General features: G+C 33.2%; 4 protein-coding genes across 5 annotated transcripts; 3 read left to right on the forward strand and 1 right to left on the reverse strand.

The window, feature by feature from the left end:
• The first annotated feature begins 3756 nt into the window (after nucleotides 1-3756).
• LOC126673787 (ADP-ribosylation factor GTPase-activating protein AGD3) lies at nucleotides 3757-12525 on the forward strand. The gene is made up of 19 exons (XM_050368054.2): nucleotides 3757-4235; nucleotides 4835-4911; nucleotides 5397-5497; nucleotides 5638-5708; nucleotides 6069-6131; nucleotides 6459-6503; nucleotides 7329-7394; nucleotides 7500-7547; nucleotides 7654-7749; nucleotides 7831-7872; nucleotides 8626-8844; nucleotides 9009-9140; nucleotides 9228-9452; nucleotides 9617-9703; nucleotides 9779-10111; nucleotides 10560-10705; nucleotides 10806-10899; nucleotides 11336-11823; nucleotides 12044-12525. Exons 1-19 carry the CDS (start codon nucleotides 4191-4193, stop codon nucleotides 12156-12158), a joined length of 2493 nt encoding a protein of 830 aa, XP_050224011.1. The 5' UTR covers nucleotides 3757-4190; the 3' UTR covers nucleotides 12159-12525.
• An 829-nt stretch (nucleotides 12526-13354) lies between these two features.
• Nucleotides 13355-15761, forward strand: LOC126673788 (inactive leucine-rich repeat receptor-like protein kinase CORYNE). The gene is made up of 2 exons (XM_050368055.1): nucleotides 13355-14626; nucleotides 15008-15761. Exons 1-2 carry the CDS (start codon nucleotides 13728-13730, stop codon nucleotides 15315-15317), a joined length of 1209 nt encoding a protein of 402 aa, XP_050224012.1. The 5' UTR covers nucleotides 13355-13727; the 3' UTR covers nucleotides 15318-15761.
• Nucleotides 15762-16337: 576 nt separating this feature from the next.
• Nucleotides 16338-19849, reverse strand: LOC126673789 (uncharacterized). Of its 2 annotated transcripts, XM_056104967.1 has the most exons (8): nucleotides 19603-19849; nucleotides 18997-19139; nucleotides 18775-18901; nucleotides 18653-18696; nucleotides 18353-18463; nucleotides 18185-18277; nucleotides 17965-18071; nucleotides 16338-17872 (listed from the first exon to the last, which is right to left on the reverse strand). In XM_056104967.1, the coding sequence occupies exons 2-8, from the start codon at nucleotides 19083-19085 to the stop codon at nucleotides 17724-17726; spliced, it is 720 nt and encodes a 239-aa protein (XP_055960942.1). In that variant the 5' UTR covers nucleotides 19086-19139; nucleotides 19603-19849; the 3' UTR covers nucleotides 16338-17723. The 2 variants fall into 2 exon arrangements, with proteins under 2 accessions (XP_055960942.1, XP_055960941.1); XM_056104966.1 differs by having other exon boundaries at nucleotides 18997-19849.
• On the forward strand, nucleotides 16648-17410 carry LOC126673790 (light-regulated protein, chloroplastic). Its single transcript, XM_050368058.1, has 3 exons — nucleotides 16648-16832; nucleotides 16913-17071; nucleotides 17199-17410. The coding sequence occupies exons 1-3, from the start codon at nucleotides 16648-16650 to the stop codon at nucleotides 17266-17268; spliced, it is 414 nt and encodes a 137-aa protein (XP_050224015.1). The 3' UTR covers nucleotides 17269-17410.
• Nucleotides 19850-23306: the final 3457 nt, after the last annotated feature.

Below are 23306 nucleotides of genomic sequence, written 5' to 3' on the forward strand. Positions count from 1 at the left end.
GTTCGATTTTCGGTTTGATTCGGTTCTTGCTCACCCCTAATAGGAGGCTTAATGACATAAAGACAATGCAATTTAGCTCTTCAATTTACTTTTAGAATAAATCACGTTGTTTTAAACATAACATATAAATAAATATTAAAATTGGCATAATATTTTCAAAAATAATTAACATTTAATCATTTCTCAAATAATTTTAGATAATAATAAAATAATTAACAATTACTAATAAAATAATATTATAAGATAATTAATTTTATATGCAATTAATCTTTCGTTACATAAAAAATATAGACTACCTTATTATATTTTTCTATAATTTACTAATTAAAATTATATCGAATTAGTAGTTATGATTATTTAGAACAAAATAAATATTTTTAAAATTATTTTGTAGAGATTCTGAAATTGATGTGTGGAATTGATAGAAACTAACAAGTTGAAGGTATGAGTTAATAAAAAAATAATTTTAGTGTTAATTGACCACGACGTACAAATTCAAGCTTAAATTGGCATTTAAGGGATGTAGTCGTCCATTATTGAGGATGAACATCATGCTCCAAGTCAGGTAAAAAATAGGATAAATTGATGGAAAAGGATAAATTAAAATGTTAAATTGATTATAAAATTAAAATATGTATTAATTGACTTTCAAGTTGATGAGATAAATTACTATTTAAGTCGTATTGTTTTCTTCAAATAATCATTGGGAAAGTGTTTTTGAAATTTAGTTTGAATGAATGTAGAAAAGATTAAAAAAAAAAAGATGTTTTTGTTTGAAAGAAGAGGAAGGAGTCAAAAAGTAAAAGGAATTAGGCCACATCTCATTGTTTTTATCCCACTTTTGATTTTCCCTACAAGACTGCATCATTGTCTTATTTAAGTTTCGATCTCATCACATATAACAAACATTAATTGATTTTAATAAACATCTTATTCATCCTTCATCTTGTACTAACAAGCATCTCAAATGGTTATCTTATCGCAACAGTTTCTAAATATGCATATTAAATGGATATTTATTTTTAAATTGTATAAATGATTACAATTATCAAAATTTGATAATTTTGCTAAATTTATTCAATTAATTTAATTGTGTAAAATTTTCAACTCTTGAATCCCACTTTTATTCAATACTACGAAATTGTTCTTTTGAATTCAAAACAACAACAATTGAATTCAATTTTAAATTCTCTATATTTCAATGGTTTAAGCCAAAAATAAGCAAGGTTGAAATTTAAAATTGAAAGATTAACAACCTTCCAATTATTATAAAAGATAGGCTTAATCACCAAAACCCCCCTACCTTTTAGCCCATTTTCAAATGCACCTGACATTACAATTTTGTCAGCTGCACCCTAATTCGCACTTTTGGTTTTCAATTCCACCTTCAAGTATTAAATTGATCTCTTCTCCATTTAGAAAAAGTTAAAATAAGTCATCCATTTTTAACTTTTTGTGTGTAAAATAGTTCAAATGAATACTTTATAAGGATTTTTATGAATTTTTTCCGAGTGATAAAGAGTCCAATTTGATTTTGAAGGTGGAATTAAAACCCAAAGGTGCGGATTAAGGTGCATCTGACAGAATTGTAACGTCAAGGTGCAACTGAAAAGTGGCTAAAAGATGTTTTTTTTTTTTGATAATTAAGCCTAAAAAATAGCATGTTAGTTGCAATTTTGTATTAGTTGTATCTGATTAGTCTCCTAATTGGAAATATGCCTCATAGAATGAATGAAGTATATATTAGTACGATTTAAGGAAAAACATTTCCTTTTTTTCTCTAAAATAACCATGCAAATACGCTAGCAAACTGTACGTGCAAGTATTGAAAGCACATACCAGGCCATACGTGAGTCCATCTCACTCGTGATCTACTCAAAATTCAGCCCGAAAAAATTAATTTAAAAGCTTGTGAGTAAGTTCGTTTATATATTTATATGATAATTTACTATGTAATTATTTCAATTCTTTAATCTTTAAAATTTTAATTTGATAAAAATGGATATATTATGGATCACTTAAATTTATTACTATAAATAAATATAGTATTTAAGTTTTTTTATTAAATTGTTGAATAATTTAGTTTATTAAAATCATTAAATTGTTGAATAATTTAGTTTATTAAAATCAATTAAATAAAAATGAGACTCGATTAAACTCTTGAAATATTCGATATATAAAAAAATAAATCAATCTTACTCTTCTAAATACTTGGCTTCACTCGATTCGTTTACCTTCTCAATCTATACTTCCAAATGTGCCAATTCCCGTTCACAAGTTTTTTATAAAAAAATTTAGATACTTTAAATTTCTTAAATCACACTAAATAAACATATGCAATGTATTTTACCACATTCCTTTCACTCTATTTTGAAATATTTTAAATTTTCAAATTATTAGATTTATTTTTGTCTATACTCTCAATTGATGCCACAATAGTTTTTTTTAGATAGTCACAATAGTTTTTAAAATATATTAATATGCAAAAAGATAAAAGATATATAAATTAATATAAAAATAATTACATAAATTTTGTATATGGATATATATGTATGTTATATGTATTAGGTTTATGTTCATATATTTTGTTTTGCTCCCGGTTAGATGTGAGCTAATAAGTAAAAAAAAATGATTCAGAAATAATTATGATTTTATCACAAAAATATTTATTTGATCAAGCTCAAAAGAATGCTCCATGATATTTTAAGAATTATCTGATTTTTTACTATGTAAGCATGCATAAAAAACCTTAAATTTCAACTTGTCTTTCAAATTTATACGTTAACACTAAAATAAATTTTCAATTTTTTTATTAATTAGATGAAAATACCAATTTTTTAAAATAATGATATATAAAAGGTTAGTTGATACATAATTGGATTAACTGATTTGATGTAAGTTTAATTTCACTGGTAAAATTAAGAAAATAAAAAAACCCAGCATATGAATTAAAAAGACAAATTAATATTCAAATTCATAAAGTAATAATACACCAAGACAAATCTGATTTCTGAAACGGTACATGAATTATGAATATATGTCGTTTAAATACAAGGGAGAAAAATATCTGTCTGAACTCTGAAATATGGACCACTCGCACCTGACCTCAGCTACATAAGCGTGGGGCGTGCTTCCAGTGGAGCAGTTTACTGGTCCCACAGACTCCGCTGATTAATTTTATACTAAGCATTTTATTAAATTCTCTTAAACTTTTTATTTATTTTTCTATTTATTATAGTTAACGATTTTGTTCGCTGTCTACAACATAAACGTAAATAATTAAGAAAACAAAAACAATTAATAGTGTAATCAAGCCATGGCCAAAACTGGCTAAGTTCTTGGACCCGCTGCTTACAAAGAGCATCTTTCAGATTGGATACCCCCACGCGCACTTATCATCACTTAAGGGCTGCTAAATTAAACAAACATATAATCTAGCTTTACTGAAATTAAAGCTTGACGGTCCATCCTAAAAACTATATGCTATAACATTAGTTTTGCTAATAATTATTTGATTCCCCTGTTGATAGCCTGGCTAATTCGACTTTAACTCCAACCAAAGTTATTCCGATACATTCGTATTACACACGCGCTTGTAAGTTACGTTGATAAAACATGTCGTCCTCGTAGCCCATGACGGTGTAAAGGTAACCATTGTCAGTGGCTCATTGTCATTCATAATTAATAACGACGTCGTTTGAAGCTCTGTACTCCACTCTCCCCCACTCTGTTAAAATCGCCATCTTCTACAAAAAAATTTGCCTCGCAAAACTGAAAAGAGCAAAAAAAAAAAAAGGAAAAGAAAAAAGGTTCCCTTTTATTTTTCTCTGTTTTTCCCTTTAATGACACCTTTTTCTAGGCCTGTGTTTGGTTTCGAAATTTACATGTTAATGAGAATGTGAAGTAAAACAAAATCGATCCAAAAATCTATGTTTTGTTGCTCATTCTAGGGTTTCTTGCTCCCTCCATTTTTTGCCTGTACTTGCTCTCCTAGGGTTTCTAAAAACCAACAACAGGAAGGTGTGCGTATCGAGCTTGATACGGTTTATTATTAATTTATCTTCAAATAAATTATTTTAAAATATAGTCGAGGATCGGAGTTGAAGAGAAGATTTCAGGAGGCAGAGATTTTGAAATCTAATGGTTAATACAATTTGTTATAAAAAACAAACAAGATTTTTTTATTCAAAATGCCTTTCGCCAAGCTCGATGACTCTCCTATGTTTCGCAAGCAGGTTAGTCTGCCCCTTCTTCTTAGTTACTTTGATTATTTTATCTGTTACGAACTGAATTAGCAGCATGATTAATTGCTTAACATATATACTTGTTGAACCTCGCTCTTTCTATATTTAATTAGTTAGATGTAAATGGAAACTTTGCTTGTTTAATTAAGTAATTAATACTGTTTCCTAAGGAGCTAATGGAAAATGGATCTGCATTTAACGAGATTACAAACACATGTGAATCGTTTTTAATCCTGAGATACGAATTACTAGATTTCTTTTTAACTAATTATTTTTCTGGACTCCACACGTGAACCTTTGTGTATTTATTTTTTTACCTGGTCTGGTGGTATAAAATTTGGTCTCAGAAGTAGCTTTTACTATATGAAGTGCCCCTCAAAAGACATTTTCTGCTTCTCTACTAGATATTCTTGCTATTTCTACTGTTTTTTTTACTGTTATGTGCACTATTCATGATCCTTAGAGCTTGATTTGCCAAACAAATTGTATGGATGATGGCAATTATCGAGTGCTTGTAGGCAATCAAAATTAATTTAGTGTGCATTGATTTGAAGTATAGCGTCTTATTGATATTTTATTTGGTGAAACAGATGCAATCCTTGGAGGAAAATGCTGAAGTGTTAAGGGATAGGGGTTTAAAGTTCTACAAAGGATGTCGGAAGTACACGTATGTCTTTTTAACTCCAGTTAAGCATCTATGATTGTGTCTGGTCTAACTTGTTTTTCTTTATTAATTACTATGTTTAAGAGCCTTCGTATCAAATTTGCAATTGCTCCGACTGAGGTCTGGAGACATATGATCTTTAACTTAATAGATAATTATGAAGTTCCTTTTGTTTTTAAGTTGGGGGTGGGTGGAGGCGGTTAGATAATTTTTCCTTTGCGATGAGTTAACTATTGGTATTTCTAAAGTTCTTTCATGTTGTAACTTTCTTTCCTTTAAACTATATGGATGGGACTCAACCAATTTGTAAATTTACAATACATAAAGTACATACTTGAAAAATGTTCTCCCCTGTGCGTTATATGCCTATCAACACAACTGCATCTTTCTTCATTTCCTTTAATCATCAATTTCCTCTTTCACTATAGTATCTGTGATCAATGAGTTCGTGTGAAGTGTTTTATTGTATGTATTTTGCTCACTTGCAGTGAAGGGCTTGGGGAGGGATATGATGGGGATATTGCGTTTGCTGGTGCTCTAGAAACTTTTGGAGGAGGGCATAATGATCCAATTAGTTTGGCTTTTGGAGGTAAGTTTTCTTGTTTATGCAAGTGACTCCGTTTAGCATTGTTTCTTTTCTTTCTAAAAGAATATAATAAGAAGCAATGTCTGGTTGCTCTTAAGATGAGACACTGGAATTATTGGTGGAATATCTGTTTGTTCTTGTAGGCCCCGTTATGACCAAATTTACCATAGCCTTAAGAGAAATTGGAACATATAAAGAAGTTCTTCGATCTCAGGTAATTCTGACGTGCGTAGCAAAATCATATATAGTGATTTGCCTTTCTTTTTCTTTGTTTGTTAGGATACCAACTGAATGCTATTTTTTGAAGTTCTTGTATCATTTCACCAAGCTTCTTGGTTAACACTTGCTATACATTCCAGGACTGTACTAAATAAACAGCAAAATCATTTTCTTTCTAGGCTTTTATTTTGTCTTGTAATCATTATATAATATAACCAGAGGCGAATTACATTTCTTGACTTAAACATTATCACAAGATGTTATTGCATGAATCTGCCTGTAAACTGTTATTGAATCGCAAGATGCTTGTTTTTCTTGACCTTAGTCCTGAGATTTTTATTTTCCCCTTTTTCAGGTTGAGCATATGCTGAATGACAGATTACTACAATTTGTCAATATTGATTTGCATGAGGTCAAGGTACAATGGGATTTTGAATTTTCCCTCATGATAATGCAAGCTATGCAATCCTTGGAATTTATATATGGCCATCAATTTTTTTGAGCTTTTTTTCTGCAATTGAATAACTACTTCAATCCTTTTTATGCATATTTCACGGCTGTTTCAAGTAATTAGTTGTTTAGGATTTATTTTTTTTCTCTTTGTATTTTCGGAAATTTCTCTCTCCTGGCCTGATTATTCATTTTTATCCTCCTTTCCTGGTCATCCAATTCTTCTTGTACATACCAACTCGTGGATGTTTCTCCTTTTTTTTTATATAGTTTAAAAGACCTTGTGTTTGTGCAGGAAGCAAGAAAGCGCTTTGACAAGGCCAGCCTTCTTTACGATCAGGTGCTTTTCTTTGTTAGATTGCTCATAATTTCTCATTGTAGTTGATGTCATTTTCATGTTTTTCGGTTTCCAAGAGTCATTTTACATTCAAAATCATTGAAATAGTCTTAGTATCACTTGAAATGTTGATTCCTCCTTGATTACTGTTCTGCGTTTTGAAGACATACTATCTGTATTAAAAAAATGTATTCACTTGTGCCAGGCTAGCTGGAATTGAACGTATTATTATTAACCATATAATTGCAAAAGGTGTGTCTCTCTCTATAGATAAATATATACACTCTATCCCAAATTGATAAACAATTTAGGACAAATGCAAGTTCTAAGAAATTTAATTTATCTGGACAAAATGAGTAAACTTATTAAAAATACCATACTTACTCTTATTTAATGTAATATTTACTTTTTTATCTTTTAATATTTTTTTAATGAAATAATAGTATAGCTAATGAGGGTATATATGGCATTTAATTATTCAAGTAATAAACGATTACCTAGAATTTGGGATAAGAAAAGTGAAAATACTGCCTATCAATTTAGGAAGTATGTAGTTTCCAATTCAACAAAAGCATGGGATTGTGGGTTGTAAATTTTGGTATGGTTTAAATTCCTTGTATAACACAAATGGTATCTTGTTGAACGGGCTCTTAAAGTATAGTTTTACAATTGTCTTTAGTTGAATGTTTTAAAAGTTTACATCCTTTTTTTAGTCAATTGAATTATTTACAAATTGGATATAATATTCTGGGTTATTTCCTATCTCCATAATTTCTGAATGGCAGAAGCAGTTGCTTTAATTGGTCTTAATGTTCTTTTATGCCATAGGCTCGAGAGAAATTTTTATCACTGAGGAAGGGCACGAAGACGGATGTAGCTGCACTCCTAGAGGAGGTATTCTGAAAGTTTTCTTTTCAAAAATTAGTCACTGCACTCTTTTCTCATAGCTATATTATATATCTTAATTATCTAACAGTTTTTATATATTTGATATTTCAGGAACTTCATGCCTCAAGGTCTGCATTTGAGCAAGCTAGATTTAATCTAGTAAGTTAACATCCCAAACTAGCTGTTTATTATAGTTTTTCTTTTTAAATAATGTTTCAGATTCAGCAATAGATTAGTAACTAGTCTGCCCCCTTCTTTTCTCTAGGTGACAGCTCTTTCTACTGTTGAATCAAAGAAGAGGTTTGAATTTTTAGAGGCTGTCAGCGGAACAATGGATGCGCATCTCCGTTACTTCAAGCAGGTAGATACTAGCATAGTGGGACGTCTTTTCCTCTTCAGTGTTTTTTATTTAAATATATTTAAACACCCTTTTTCCATGTAGGGGTATGAGTTGTTGCATCAAATGGAGCCGTACATACATCAGGTTCGTTACACAGTAGCGCATACGCGTTATGTTTGAGCTCTTTAAACTTGTGCCACATTGTTGCAAAATTAACAAGATCCAGCTATTGTGCTTAGGGAAGCTCTGCTCCATACTAATTCTTCTAAAATTTATTAGCTAAAGCAAAGTTTAGCAGTACGAGTAAAAATAAATTGTAACTAAGAGCAAATGCATAACTTCTACATGTGGGTGTACTTCTAAAAATTGGGGTTTCTGGTATACTTTACATGATGAGGGAGGTTAATGTGATGATTTCCTAGAGTTTGGATGAGGCATGATTTGTTGTTCACAGAAGTAAAGTGAACTGCTGGATGGTACATAGAGATGGCCGGTTTGTTATCTTCAGGTTAAGCTAATACCTGCCATATCATGCAGCTAATTCTTTGATGACCCTATTGGTGATTCTTTATTCATTCCCAAATGCCTTTAAATGCTATAGTAGGCTAAATGGGTCGATGCACGAATGGTTAATGGTGACGGACAGTAAATTCGTTGGCAGTAGTTTGTTCAAATCCCGATCGACCCAATAATTCATTGAACCGCCATGAAATGATATCACCTCCTTGTTCTCTCAAAATGTCTGATACAAAAAAAAAAGTAATTTTTTTTGGATATATATGCCTTTCTTAATTAATTTGTTTTATTTTCTTCTTTTCTTCCTCACAAATTTCAATCTTGCTAGTAAAAAGTTTATCTGGCGAGCTTAGAGGAATTAATAGTTCCCTTGTTTCCTAGGTTCTGACTTATGCTCAACAATCTAGAGAGCGGTCAAACTATGAGCAGGCATCACTCAACGAAAGGATGCAAGAATACAAAAGGCAAATTGATCGTGAGAGTAGATTATCTTCAAATGGCTCTAATGGATCTCCTATTGGAGGAGATGGCATACAAGCCATTGGTAGAAGTTCACATAAAATGATTGAGGCAGTTATGCAATCTGCAGCAAAAGGGAAGGTACCCAATTAATTTGACCTGGCTTTTGGATAGAAACGTATGGAATTATAATGTCTGATTTGACGAATATAATTCTTATTTGATACTGGATTTAAAATACTTACGGCGTCACATGAAAATTTCATTTCAAACATTTAGTTCTAATATGGCGAGGAAAATGTCAGGTTCAAACGATTAGACAAGGTTATCTATCAAAACGTTCCTCAAACTTGCGAGGAGACTGGAAAAGACGGTTTTTTGTTCTTGATAGCCGAGGAATGCTGTATTACTATCGCAAACAGTGCAGCAAATCATCTGTAAGTAATTTAGTTGGAAAAGATGCTGCTTTCAGATTGAGTGTTCTATTTTCCTGCCTTTAATTGTTGCGTTTGAATAATTTCTAGAGTTCTGGTAGTCAACTATCTGGTCAGAGGAACAGCTCCGAACTTGGATCTGGACTGTTGAGCCGTTGGCTGTCTTCCCATTATCATGGGGGGGTGCATGATGAAAAATCAGTTGCTCATCACACCGTCAACCTTTTGACATCAACAATCAAGGTCGACGCTGAGCAGTCAGACCTACGGTTTTGCTTCAGGATTATTTCACCAACAAAGAACTATACTTTGCAGGTATGATGTAAGATGTAGATTAGATATTGTAATTTGGAGTAAGTTTTTCTGCACAATATTTAATTGCCACAAACAGTTTTGCTAGACATTAGCGAATCAATGTATAATTTTGGTTGTTTCAAGAATAGAATCTTAATAATGTTTATTTATGCTTGTCAGTGCAGGCAGAGAGTGCGCTAGATCAAATGGATTGGATTGAAAAAATAACAGGAGTTATTGCTTCACTTCTCAGCTCTCAGGCTCCCGAAAGGGTAAATTTTAAAGCATTGTAATCATTGTTGGCCTTTAATTACCAGACGTTTTGACTGTAGTAGTCCAATTTCCAGTGCCTTACTTCCAGTCCAATGGGAAGTGGTCATCACCGTTCCACTAGTGAGAGCAGTTCATTTGAAAGTGCCGACTATGATCACTCTGCTGTTGATGAATATGCATCTGAAAGGAACCTTGCTGGTTCACATCATGAAAGGCCATCAAGAATTCAACAACAGCAACGATGCAATGTAGAAAAACCAATTGAAGTTCTGCAAAGAGTAATTGGAAATGACAAGTGTGCTGATTGTGGTGCCCCAGAGCCAGATTGGGCATCTCTAAACCTTGGTGTTCTTGTTTGCATCGAATGCTCAGGTGTTCACCGTAATCTTGGTGTGCACATTTCAAAGGTAACTATTTAACTATAACTATTTTGTTTCTAAACAATCTCTTCTTGACCTGTGACCTATGCTCGCATGCTCAATTGCTACATGCCTTAAACATCAGTTGGAGAATGCCTATAGGCAGCCAATAGCCAAGCAAAAGCCATATTGCCCAGCTAGTTTGGTTCTTCTGGATATATTGGGACAACGGGGCTGATTTTTTCTGACTATGAATTAACAAGATTATCACTTAAGCAAATCATATGCAGTAAAAAAGACTATATCGTTTTCAACTTTTCACTTTTTTTAAAGTGTTAAGGTTATACTAGCAAGATTGGGCATATTACATTTTCATGGAAATGTATCTGGCAATGGGTGCTTCTGGTTATACTAACTAAATTCTTTATCTGGCAATGATATGAACATTGTCTGTCCTCTTGTGCAGCTCTTATTCGTGTTTTGAATTTAATCGCAGGTCAGATCCCTGACACTTGATGTCAAAGTGTGGGAGCCTTCTGTTATAAATTTGTTTCAGTCTCTAGGAAATGCCTTTGCTAACTCAGTCTGGGAGGAGTTATTGCAATCGAAAAGTACCTTTCAGGTTGATCTCATTCCTGCAAGGTAAGAATCCCTATTGATTTAGTTGAAGTTTTCATCAGTTATCTGTAGTTGGTCATATTTTTGTGGTGCTAACGTTCCTTAATGTTATATGCCGGTGAAGTTCATACAAGTCTGATAAGTCACAGCTGCATTTTACTGGCAAACCAAATCCTTCAGATTCTATATCAATAAAGGAGAAGTTTATTCATGCAAAGGTCCGTTTACCTTCTTGCTCGACTTTTATCAGGCCTTTTTTGTTGGTTGCAATGCTTATTTAAGTGAACAAGGTTTACCTTCTTACTTGACTTATATCAGGCCTTTTTTTTGTTGGTAGCAATGCTTATATAAGTGTACAATATGGATCCAGTGAATCTGTATATGCTTTTGATACTTGGACCTTGGTATTTTATAACAGAAATTTGAGCCAATATTTAGAGTTGTCTTTTCCGACCTTTATGTTCTCTCCCTTTTATACTTGTATAATAAAATAGAGAGGTTTGACAAGATGAACAGTATTTTCATGGCCCACCACATTAATGAACTAAGCAGCACCCGGAGTTACATATTAGGTGACAGTAGAATAGATTCATTTACTCAAGTTTTTACTCATTAAAACTTTTAGGGATTAAATCCTTTTTTTTTATTCTTCAGTATGCAGAAAAGATGTTTGTTTGCAGGCCAAGAGATGGTCAATATCCTCATTCAGTGTCCCAACAGATGTGGGAAGCTGTTCGTGCCAATGACAAGAAGTCTGTATACCGTTTAATTGTTGATCACGAAGCAGATGTAAATGCTGTGTATGAGCAAGCATCTTGTAGCTCTTCTCTAACCCTTGCTAAAGTGATGCTACTGCAAGAGCATGCACTTGACCACTGTTCTACCTGCTCAACAGGAAATTCATTGGACAGGTCATCCACTAGTTCCTTAAATTTGGCTGGCAGTGGTGAAGCCCAAATTGTGGGTGATCTAGATGGGTGTTCCTTGCTTCATCTTGCTTGTGAAACTGCAGATATTGGGATGTTAGAACTCCTTTTACAGTATGGTGCAAATGTAAATGCAACTGATGTTAGAGGCCAGACTCCCCTTCACCGTTGTGTTGTCAGAAGACGATCTGCATTTGCAAAATTGCTCCTTTCAAGGTGACTTTCTGGTCCTTGCTGTGTCATGGTATTTTAGTAGAGTATTAGGCTGCTAGTTTTGCTTTGCACATTGCATTCATGTCCTTTATCTACCTGTCAATTTTCTCTTCTCTACAACATTGAAATATATTGTCGCACATGAAGCAGAGATGGAAATAGAAATGAAGGGATATATTGTTTTTCAGTTACTGGTTTCTTAATGCATTTAATGTGTTTGCAGGGGAGCAGAACCAAGGGCTGTCGATGGGGAAGGGAAGACCTCCCTTGAGCTTGCAGTCGATTCAAATTTTGTCGAACATGATGTTCTCGTGTTATTATCGGACTCCAATGGATGACGCTTTAGGAAAAGGTAAATATAAGAAGGCCAATTACAGCGAGGTTGGGATTTGAAATGAAAAATTGATAAAGGTATTGCTTTTTCTGTAAGTAAATATTATAAGTTGAAAGAGCGAGTTCTCCATTGAAGATGATATTTAGAGTGGTAGTGGTAGGTTGGCATGCCTGCCTCATGGGCATCTATGCAAAATAGCGCCTCTTCAGGTTTGTATTTTATACTGCTAAAAAAGGGGCTGTTGTAATGTGATGTTTTTCTTTTTGCTAATTCAGCTTGTTTTGATTTTGTCTTTGTGAGGGTTCAGTTTAGGCCATTTGTGTATTTTGTACATTGTTTTGTGGTAGTGAAGGTTATTATTATTGTTGCAACTTTTTGGATGCATTTATTCCACTTTTTCTACTGTTGCTGCATTTGAGGGGGAGCGAATTGCGTTACCAACGTACCATAATTGTTTATGTTTTGTTGTGATTTTCTGGTAAATACTTGGCAACTGTATCTTTTTCTATTAGATGCTGCACATCTCAGTTTTAAAATATATCTCTTTCATTAATGGGGTATTTCTATCGTGATTTTGTGTTTTACGTCGACTTTATTTTCTATCCAGTAGTGGTACATTCGATACCTTCACAACGATATGATGGAAGGTTTCTACCGATTGCTCTGGGTAAAGAACAACTAATGTATGCATTGTTGTTGCAATGCGTTACCTGTTTAACAGCAGTTGAGTAAATAGAAACAAAACTGTAATAAACTGTTGAACGCAGTGCTAAACATTTAAAAAGTAAGAGTGGAAACAAAGAATTGATTCAATTAAAATTTAATTATTTTAAAGAGATAAGAAAAGAAGATAAAGTAGTGGTGGTGAAAAGTAAAGCAATTACTAAAAAGAATTTGCTAATCCCACGATAAGACCGCATATGTTAGATACTTAAATATAAAACAGAAGCACTAAAAAGAACACATGAGAATTGATTGATGGGGAACCCAAACCAAACCATTTGCCGAACCAACGGTTAAGATGAAGAGAACCGTGTTTCCTTTTTGTAGCACAGGGTTCGATGATGTATCGCTTACGGTGTCGTGAAGCAAGCCAGCGTGGCCATTGGACCCCACCTCTCTCTTTCTAAAAGGCGGGAAGGTCCTTTCCTTTCACACTGTTTCTCTCTTTTTTTGTTTCTTTTGGTCCTTTTAAATAATAGTAAATAAAATATTTGTTCTCCAACTTTAATACAAATCTGCAGTGTGTAATGTATGTCTCTGTGTATAAGAGAGTAGATAGAGAGAGACTGTCTGAAAACAGACTCAGTTGGCGTGACTGAGTGACTGAGTTTTGGTTTAAAGTTAAACCACTCGAAAAATGGGAATATGTAGAGATATGATTCCTTTGAAGTCTTTCTTGCCAAGTTTTTGAGTTTGATTCTCATAGTTCAACACCACTTGAAACACATTTTCTTTAGCTATTCATTTTCAGCTCTATTTGTGTTTTAGCATATCAAGAACTGAACTTCTTTTAAGCCGGAGTTTTGGAACTCCACCGGAAAATTTCTTAGCCTGACTAAGTAGCTTGGAGATGGAGAAAAAGAGATGCAGTCCCCAACTCGCCGGAAAACTTTCAGGTTTGGTTTTTCTGTTGAGCTTTTGCTTTCACTTGTTAATAATAGAATGCCACCAAGAAAGCAGTAGAACCAGAATGACAAGGTACCTCTCTACTGATCAACCCCCGTCACCTTCTAGGCCATCTCAGTTCGATAGCCAACTGAAAAAAATCCTACTCAGTGTCATTTTAGGAATCCTAACTGGATTATCAGGAGCCCTTCTTTGTGCTTATGTGGTCCGTTGCTTATTCCGTTACATGAACAGAACGCCAGTCCTCAAAGGCCCTGTTACATTCTCCCCAAAAATTGCTCCCAAAACTCTCCAATCAGCTCTTGCTACTGAGAATCACTTGCTGGGTTCGAGCTCAAACGGGAAGTACTACAGAACTGTTTTAGACAATGGGCTCACAATTGCTGTCAAGAGGCTCGAGCCGTTTGAGAGTGGCTCGCCGGAGAGGCAGAACAAGTCTGTCAAGAGAAGAATTCAGCAGGAGCTTGAAAGATTAGCCAGCCTGAGGCATAGGAATTTGATGAGTTTGAGGGCTTATGTTAGGGAGTCTGATAGGTTCTCTTTGGTCTATGATTATGTTCCAAGTGGGAGTCTAGAAGATGCAATGGCTAGGGTAAGGGAGAATCAGTTGGAAGTCAGTTGGGAAGTTCGGCTTCGGATTGCTGTTGGGATCGTTAAGGGGCTTAGATATCTTCACTTTGAATGTGTTCCTCAGATTTTGCATTACAATTTGAAGCCTACAAATGTGATGTTGGATGCTGAGTTTGAACCGAGGTTAGGTGATTGTGGATTGGCTAAGCTCATGCCGAATTTGGATAGAGCTACTTCTGGTTACACTGCTCCCGAGTGTTTTCAGAATTGCAGGTGCGTACATCAACTTTAAATACTTCTTGTGATATTTGCATTGCTTCATTTTGTACTGAGCCTAAATTCTGTGATAATTGAAAAGCATTGCTATAGCTTCTTTAAAATACCCATGCCTTGTTTCCTAGCTATGTAGCACGGACGCGGATACGTGGAAACATAACACTTGGAAACGGATACTGCAAAACAATGTTATTTTAAGGTTTTTTATATTAAAAATGAAGTTTTTATGCCCGAAATGTTGAACTTCCGACACGTTTCTAAAACAGAAAACAATGATTGAATTTAGTATCTCCTACTTAGCTTCCTTGTATATATAAATATGTTGTGTATATAATTCTAATCATAAATGTAATGTTTTTTCCTACCAAATTATACTAGGTATACTGATAAGAGTGATATCTTTAGCTTTGGGATGATTTTGGGTGTTCTGTTAACCGGAAGGGACCCGACTGATCCATTTTTTGGAGAAGCAGCCAATGGAGGAAGTTTAGGTCGTTGGCTCGGGCATTTGCAGCAAGCTGGGGAGGCAATGGAAGCACTAGATAAGAGTATTCTTGGGGAAGAAGGTGAGGAAGATGAGATGCTGATGGCAGTCAGAATTTCTGTTGTTTGCCTATCAGATTTGCCTGCAGATAGGCCTTCCAGTGATGAACTTGTTCTCATGCTATCCCAATTGCACAGTTTTTAACAGAAATGTAAGTTTATCTGCAAATTTTGGGAATTGCATTTTTGCTCTGAGCTTTGGTTTGCAATTGTTGTGGTGTTCTCTTAACTTATTTGCAATTGCAACTTGTGGGAGGCCAAGGTAGGGGTGTAACCGAGTCTAGTTAACTCACGGGCAACTCAGAATTGATTAAAAATGTACTCAATATTGATGGAGTTTTAATTCGAGTTCAAGCAACCTGAGTTGATTGCTGAATCGATTTCAAATTTTCAAGCATCAAGATGCTCGACTCGATTACACCCCTAGGCCAAGGCATGGGTGCATATAATTGCAGCCTATTTAGTTTTCGAACAGTTGAATTTTTTTACCCTTGTAATTTAGTATACAATGTTTGAAAACATGACTTGTAACTAATGCTGTAGTCAAAAGGGATTACTAACGCCAAATAAGAAACAGTTTTACTGATGACTATGTGGGACAATCTCTATTATTGTGTTCTCAGCAGATGATGGTGGGGTTTGGTTAGCTGTCTTTATTTTGACATGAACTCTTTAGTTTATTTTTATTTCGACGAATTTAGGATGCTATCTTATCATATTAAGGTTCTTAAAGTGGTTTATTCTCATAATTTCAAATGTAGTCGAATATTTTTAAATCATTTTTTAAATTTGTTGAATACTTTTGAGTTTATCCCAATGTAGCATGAAAAGGAATTAAAGAGGAATTTTGTTAGTATGGTGCATATTTTAGATATTGGATTTCTGCTCAAAGTGCAGAGGATTTCCACGTAAAGCTAGATTCTTGAAACAGTATTTGTTTTGGTTAACGACAATGCCAAAATTTAGAATCTCATTGAATATAAAATCGACTACTAAGAGTTTCAAATCCAACCACGGTATCGAACATGAAATTTTGTTAGATAATTATAGTCAAGTCGGGCATTTGCAGATAATGCTTGCATATCCACATAATAATGAATCCATATTTAATCTCAAGTAAAAGAAATGGAACAGCAATTGCAGAGTGGGATTTTAAGATATTCAATTTCTACATAAAATGGAAATATATATTAAAAAAAAGTGTTACATCAAGTCGGATAATGCATACAAATAAACGAAAACTTACAAGTCAATCCTTGTCATTTTGCCGATTACTGAAACATTTAAAAACCAAAGTTAAATATCCAAAGCTCTAAAGAGTTCACCACCACATTCTCAATCAGATGCCTTATCCATTCACTGAAAATATCTTCGCAACCTAATCTCACCAACATATTTATTATTTTGGATCCTCTTCTTCCAGTAGCCGCATCAATTTCAAACACCCTTTGCAAATAAACAACGGAAAAGAAAAAATGCAGGCGACTTTGCATCTAGCGCCAAGACCCTTCTACACTGTACCAGCAGCTAAAATGTCGACCACCTTGCCACGGAGGTGCATCCAAAAGTTAAAGACTTCAAGATGTTCTCCAATTAGAGCTACTGCACCAGTTGCCAACGACAATTCATCAACAGTTGATTACAGCTCCATGACTTCTTCGTATGTCTTGTCATTTTTCACTATCAACGTAATTGATTTTTGGTAGTTAACTAGTAGGATGCAATTTGAATTCATTGCAGTGTTTTTCCAGCTGAAGCTTGCGAGACAATAGGAGGGGAAGTTTGCGATGTTGAAATGTATCCCGAGGCCAAGCTCAAGCCAGAAGCCAAAAGCACCACTGTTAACTCTGCAACAGAGCAGATAGATAGAGAGTACTTAGAGTATGACGGTCCGAAGACGTATGATCTTAATATCCCATGCTTACAAATTTTTACATATAGGTCCTTCAATTAGCAAACTTTAGAATTGAACAAGATATGGAATTAATCTATTAACAACGATCTGCTCTTTGATGCTTTGTTATAGGGTGTTCCTGGATGAGGCTTGTGACGATCTAGGAGGAGAGTTCTGTGAGCCTGAGTATCAGCGTACCTGAGTGCCGAAGACTTCAGTATTCATAAAAATTCTGTGAATATGTTTCTTAGAATATATATTTATTAAATATACTGAATAATTAACTGTGAAATGTATGTGTGTGTTTTTTCTTTCAAATATCAACTATTTAGCCGTTTCTTTTATCCCCTGGATTGGAGCATGCTGCATGTATACAGTACTAAATATGAGATTTTTAATTAAAAAGTGTCAACACCTTTATAACCAGAATTAAGATTGAAGAAAACACATAAGGCCATGTTTTGTTTGGTTTAGAGGTTGGGAGAGGTTAAAGCTGATCAAATGGTTGAAAAACAAAGCTCTAAAATAGACCTGAATTCACCTAACAGTTCCCAAGGCTGAACAAACTAAACATATCCTCAGACATTATCACAAAATTATTACTGTAATTTAATCTGCATATCATACGTTACTTACTATATATTGCAGCGAACAACATCATGATTTATTGTCATCGTCCTCAATGATCCCCTCCAAACATAGATATTGAAGTGCTATGGAGTACTTTGCAGTTTTTGTCCTCGCAGAGTTGTTGTCACTTCCTGAATTGATGTTTTTTCTTAGAAGAAATGATCCTTTGCCATCACCTTCATTGTCAGCATTAACTTAATCAAAATTATAGCCAGTTGACACATACCCAACAAAAACAAACACATAAGATTGGATAACTGGTTTAAACCTTTAATGGTAAAAATGGATGAAACCCATCTTTTATAGATAAAGAGCAACCTCGGGGGATCTCCATGTTGCGTATCAGAAAGAAAAAGCTTGCAATCTCCTTTCTCACTATACATTCATATACATACATTCAAACTTAAACCAATTGCAGGTTATAAAAAATTGATCGAAAAAAGCAGGCAAGTGTATTGTTTATGTATGTGATGCCAAGTGAACCTCACTTTGCATGCATTATAGCATTGTGGCACAAAGCAAGAATCCGAGCCATCGCTAAGTCTCTTCCTCGAGGATTCCCATATTTCTCCTGGCAGCTCCTTCAACACAATTTTACAAATCAACTTAAACATACAAAGGAGAAAAAATGTGAAACTAAAAAAGCAGATAAATACCTTTCAGTAAAAAAGTCTCCAAAATCATCAATAATCACAACTGACGGAAATGTATCATACAAGTGGAATGCAGCAAAGTACTTCTTGATCCCTTCATCATCATCTACATACCTTCACAAAACTAATCAATCAATGAACAAATGATAAAATTAGTTGATAAAAAGCCGCTCGAAAGAGTTTTCTTTCTTGCCAGTGAGGGTCTAGTCGTGATGGCTAAGGCGTCTCTGCAACTAACATCTAATAATTGAGACTCTAATAGTCGGAACCCTATTATGCTTATAAAAATAAGAGTTTTCTTACTTCATTTGAATGCGTCCGAAGGCATCAGAAGATGGATCGATGCCCTGTGCAATAAAATCGGCAAATTACTTAATTAATTAAACAAGGTTGATTTAGAGGCTGAAATGACAGCCAAAAGCTACCTGAGATAGGTAAGGCGGTTTAGTTTCTAGCTTGCTGCGGTTGCATATGAATACGACGGAGTTTGGACCTTGCTCAGCAGCTATCGCGGCGGTTAATGCCAGCTGAAAGAGTAACGACGTTTTCCCGCTGCAATTCTACCTAATTAATTCTCAGTCTCACAAATTGAACTTACAATAAATGAAATTAGTTAGCATTACTATTATGATTTCCTCATCACTTACCTAGAAGGAGGACCGGAGAGAAGCGTAATTGGACAGCAACGGCGGACCGTAATTTCCAGTTGACCGCCACTGAAGAATTGTTCCGCCATTTTTGGAAATGCTTCAGTTCAGTTTAGTGGCTGCTTCTGCTTTTTTACATTTCCCTGATCAGATATGCGAATACCATAACTAGTTGAATGGAAATTACAGGCAAAAATATTGAACAAAGGATCAAAAACCCCCCTCAACTTGGCATGAAATATCAAACATGCCCAAAGTCACGAAACTGGATCAATTAGCTTCCCGCACTCTCACCTCCTCAAGTGTATTTCGCTCTCCATGAATAAAAGGTAAAAGGTTCAAAGTAGTCTTTAATATTAATTTCTTTCTTTAAATTAGCATTTATGATTTTAAAACTTCATATACCATATAAAATTTTAAATAAAAATTAAGGACCTTTTTGGATTTTTGTTTTTCATCTTCTAAACATATTTTTTAACCTAATTCATCTTTCCTAACTTATCATGCCGCCACACAACTTCCACCACCGCCCATCACCGTTTTTCTTTTTCTTTTACAAAGTTGAAATTGGAAAAGGGAAAAAGATTCAGCTCCAGAAATCCATACGCCAGGTGAGGATCCAATTGGGTCAGGGTTCAGCTGCTTGTTTATCGGCAAAAATAAAGACCTAGGAAGAAGAGCGGAGACGGCGACTTCTGTTTCTCCTCGAAGAACAACCGATGCTCGTCCATTGTTGCTACACTCTAATAACAACTTCTGCTCGTCCATTGTTGCTGTTGAATCGAAGAACAGTTGGTGTTGAAGATGGTGGTTGAAGTTAGGAGATGGAGGTTGGCGGCGGCGATAATTAGGTTTCGTTTTTCTTTTTTATAATGGTAGGTTAGATAAGTTTGCTTAGATTACTTAAATTAGTTAGATTAATTAGGAATTTAATTAAACTTAATTAAAGAAAAATGGTAGAATAGGTCCCTAATATTTTATTAGTTAGAATTTTAATTAATTATTATTCATTAGAATTTTAATTAAGGTTAATTAGGATTAAGTATAGTTAATTAGGTTAAATTATCAATGTCACTCTCTTTTTATGTCAGGGGGATTTTTGACCGAAAATGGGAACTCTTGGTGTTTTTTGACCCGAAATCATGACCTTGGACATTTTTGATATTTCGTGCCAAGTTGAAGGGGCTTTTTGATCCTTTGTTCCAAAAATATTAAAGGGTCCCTCGGAATTTATAACACATAATTCACTTTTTATTTTTTGAACAACCAACTTCAAAACTAAACATTTTTTTGTCAGTTTATTTCATAATTGTATTTTTAAAGCGCGTAAAATACAAATCGGAAATGAGAGATGTGGGAAAATAAATAGAAAATTTCTTGATTATTATGATAAAATTATCTTAAACTTGTTTTTTTTCTAATAAAAATATAAATTATGGGGTAATATGGCCGAAAAATGAATAGCTTTTGGATTAGTTGTTCAAACAAGTAAAAATTGGATTAAATAACTATGTTACAAGTTCAGAGGGCACGTTGTTCATCAAGCACCGCGACCCTTTGTTCATTTTTTTATTTATGGCTAATATTTTTAAATTATAATTTTAATATATTTAAATTACAGTCGATTTTGTTTTTTATTATTAATATTTTAATTTTTATTATAGTATTATTTTTATAATCAAATGAAACAAAATATCAGATTAATCATTAATGAAAACTACTAAAAATATAATATTTTTAATAAATATATTTGATCATCAAACATTAATTAAATTAATGTTTTAAAAGATTGGTCAATGAATAAAAAAAACAAAAAAAATTGACATAACTATCTGAAAGATATAAAAATACTGGCACGAAAAAATAATTTTCTGAAATTTTAAAAAGAAAAATATTTATCAAAATTGGTTTAGGTAGCTCAATTGATTAGCGCAAAAAATTAAAAATTGTTGTGTCAGTGGTTTGATCCAATGACCGATCACGAGACTCTGGTGAGGTAATTTTATGTTTTTCTAAATGCACATTTTTTATAATAAAAATTAAAAGTAGTGTTTAAGTGGTTAAATAGAAAGTGTGATTTTTTTTGAGGAAAAATAAAAAATAAAATGATGTACTTCTGCAAAAGTAAAAACTTTATAATAATAAAGTTTATTTAAATAATTGTAAATTGCAAGGATAATTCAGTCAAAAAACTAAGGAAATAAGGCAAGTTTGGAGTGAAGTGATATAAGAGGAATTCAATGAAAATAGAAAGAAAAATTAAATTATATTGATGAATAGGCGTTGGTGGGGAAGACTGCTCAGTGCTGGTTGCTGTCTCATTGCTCTGCACCACTCTTCTCTGCACTGTACACATACTTCATTCACTCATCACATGTGTTTCTGCCATCTCCCTAACTATTACTTTTAACATTTCAAATAATCTATTTTTAAATTTAAATAAATTTACGAGAATTACATTTTTTATTATAAACTTGAGTTGCAGACTTTTTTTTTTACTCAATTGGTTGAGTTATAGTCTTCTTTTATGTTAAATTGCCACCATCTTGTTGCCGATTCAAAAGGCAAGAATAAAAGCTCGAGACTTATCAAAATTAAGAAAGCATGGTTGAAATTTTCAAATTGCACATGAATTGGGTTTGACATGTTGAATTTTGACAAAATCAATTGGTAAATGTGTGGTTATATAATAAAAGTTTAGTCATTTAAACATTTTGAAGATGCTGAATTTGCAGGTTCTGGTGTACAATGCACCAAGACAATGTCTTCATACGTTGTACGTTATGTTCCTTCTCATCCAAAAACAGTGTGTCATATCATATGTATATAAGCATAGATAGGTGGAACATTGCTGCAACGGGCAAGTAAGGTTTTTATTTCAAACTCTAATTGCATTACCTATTTATGCACTTTCACCACAACAAACAAATACTTAATCATCGTCATCTATCTTGCTCATTCTTACAGAGTTTATCAAATCTATAAATGCCCCAATTAGGTATTTAGTAGGATTAACAATTTTTGGTACCATCCGGTTATACTTATACAACGACACGAATACAACATGGAGTTAAGTAAGATAGGATTGAGCTTATATAAGTTCGGGTTATAAATTGATCAATTTGTTTATGGCACAGTTAAATAACATGTTTAAAGGATTAAACTTGTTTAAAATATGTTTGCTCAATTTTGTCAACATATTAATTTATTACATGCAACTCAAATATACTCATGTAACATTTTTAACTTAGTAATTTTTGTTTATTGCATGAAAGTTTGTGATTGTTTAGGAGATTTACTGTTTAATTGTAATCATTTTATTAAAAAAAGGCGTAATTGCTTAAAAAACCCCCACCTTGCATTTTATTTTCGTTTATACCCTGACCTTGTAAAAACACCATTTGTACCCAATTTTGAGTTTTTATGTTTCATCTCTACCCAAAAGCATTAAATTGTACTTTTTTCATTTGAAAAAAATTGTAAAACAATCCTTCATTTTTAACTTATATACTAATTAGATATTAATAGTACAAAAATATCATTTTCTTCAAAAAAATTAAAAATAATAATAATTTTTTTAATTTTTTAAAAAAATATTTCCAATTTTTTTTAATTTTTTTAAAATATATTTCCGAAAAAAAATTAAAAATTAAAATAATAATTATTTTTTAATTTTATAAAATTAAAAAAATTAATTAATTATTTGGATGTATTTGATTATTTTTTAAGTTTAAGAATTTATTTGTATTTTTTAAAATAGAAAAAAGTATGTTTTAAACTCTTTTCCAAATGAAAAGAGTACAATTTAATGCTTTTGGGTAGGGATGAAACATAAAAACCCAAAATTGGGTACAAATGGTGTTTTTACAAGGTCAGGGTATAAACGAAGAAAAAATGCAAGGTGGAGGTTTTTTAAGGAATTAAGCCTTAAAAAACATATGATAAAGAAGTTGAACATATTATTAATAAACATATTGAACAAGTTTTTATAGCAATTTATTATGATTTTTTTTAAATAGATGAACTATACAATTGGACACGTGTTTATTTTGTTTAATAAACATTGCCGTATCTAGATTTGACATTTTAAACTGGTGAGATACGGATTATAGATTTGTTCATCACAAATCTCTTGATTTCACGATGCCTAAATTTAAAATGTATTTAAAATTTAATGTCATTGTCTTTTAAAATGTTATAAATAATTAAGGTGTGTGGTAATAATTTAGACCAATATACCCATTACGGGTTAGTCCAGTTAGTATCAATGTGTAGATAACAAGTACTCCCTCCGTCCCACTCTAATTGAC

Source organism: Mercurialis annua, linkage group LG3 (genome assembly GCF_937616625.2).
Source record: "Mercurialis annua linkage group LG3, ddMerAnnu1.2, whole genome shotgun sequence".
In the NCBI taxonomy this organism is placed as follows: domain Eukaryota; kingdom Viridiplantae; phylum Streptophyta; class Magnoliopsida; order Malpighiales; family Euphorbiaceae; genus Mercurialis; species Mercurialis annua.

Excerpts from the sequence above, each read along its gene's own strand:
- LOC126673787 (XM_050368054.2), top strand. The coding sequence starts at position 4,191 with ATGCCTTTCGCCAAGCTCGATGACTCTCCTATGTTTCGCAAGCAG. Across the intron at positions 6,132-6,458 it reads TTGATTTGCATGAGGTCAAG|GAAGCAAGAAAGCGCTTTGA; the intron begins GTACAATGGGAT and ends GTGTTTGTGCAG. Across the intron at positions 8,845-9,008 it reads AATCTGCAGCAAAAGGGAAG|GTTCAAACGATTAGACAAGG; the intron begins GTACCCAATTAA and ends GGAAAATGTCAG.
- LOC126673788 (XM_050368055.1), top strand. The coding sequence starts at position 13,728 with ATGGAGAAAAAGAGATGCAGTCCCCAACTCGCCGGAAAACTTTCAGGT. Across the intron at positions 14,627-15,007 it reads GAGTGTTTTCAGAATTGCAG|GTATACTGATAAGAGTGATA; the intron begins GTGCGTACATCA and ends AAATTATACTAG.
- LOC126673790 (XM_050368058.1), top strand. The coding sequence starts at position 16,648 with ATGCAGGCGACTTTGCATCTAGCGCCAAGACCCTTCTACACTGTACCA. Across the intron at positions 16,833-16,912 it reads TACAGCTCCATGACTTCTTC|TGTTTTTCCAGCTGAAGCTT; the intron begins GTATGTCTTGTC and ends AATTCATTGCAG. Across the intron at positions 17,072-17,198 it reads GAGTATGACGGTCCGAAGAC|GGTGTTCCTGGATGAGGCTT; the intron begins GTATGATCTTAA and ends GCTTTGTTATAG.
- LOC126673789 (XM_056104967.1), bottom strand. The coding sequence starts at position 19,085 with ATGGCGGAACAATTCTTCAGTGGCGGTCAACTGGAAATTACGGTCCGC. Across the intron at positions 18,902-18,996 it reads CTCTCCGGTCCTCCTTCTAG|CGGGAAAACGTCGTTACTCT; the intron begins GTAAGTGATGAG and ends GTAGAATTGCAG. Across the intron at positions 18,464-18,652 it reads TTCGGACGCATTCAAATGAA|GTATGTAGATGATGATGAAG; the intron begins GTAAGAAAACTC and ends AGTTTTGTGAAG.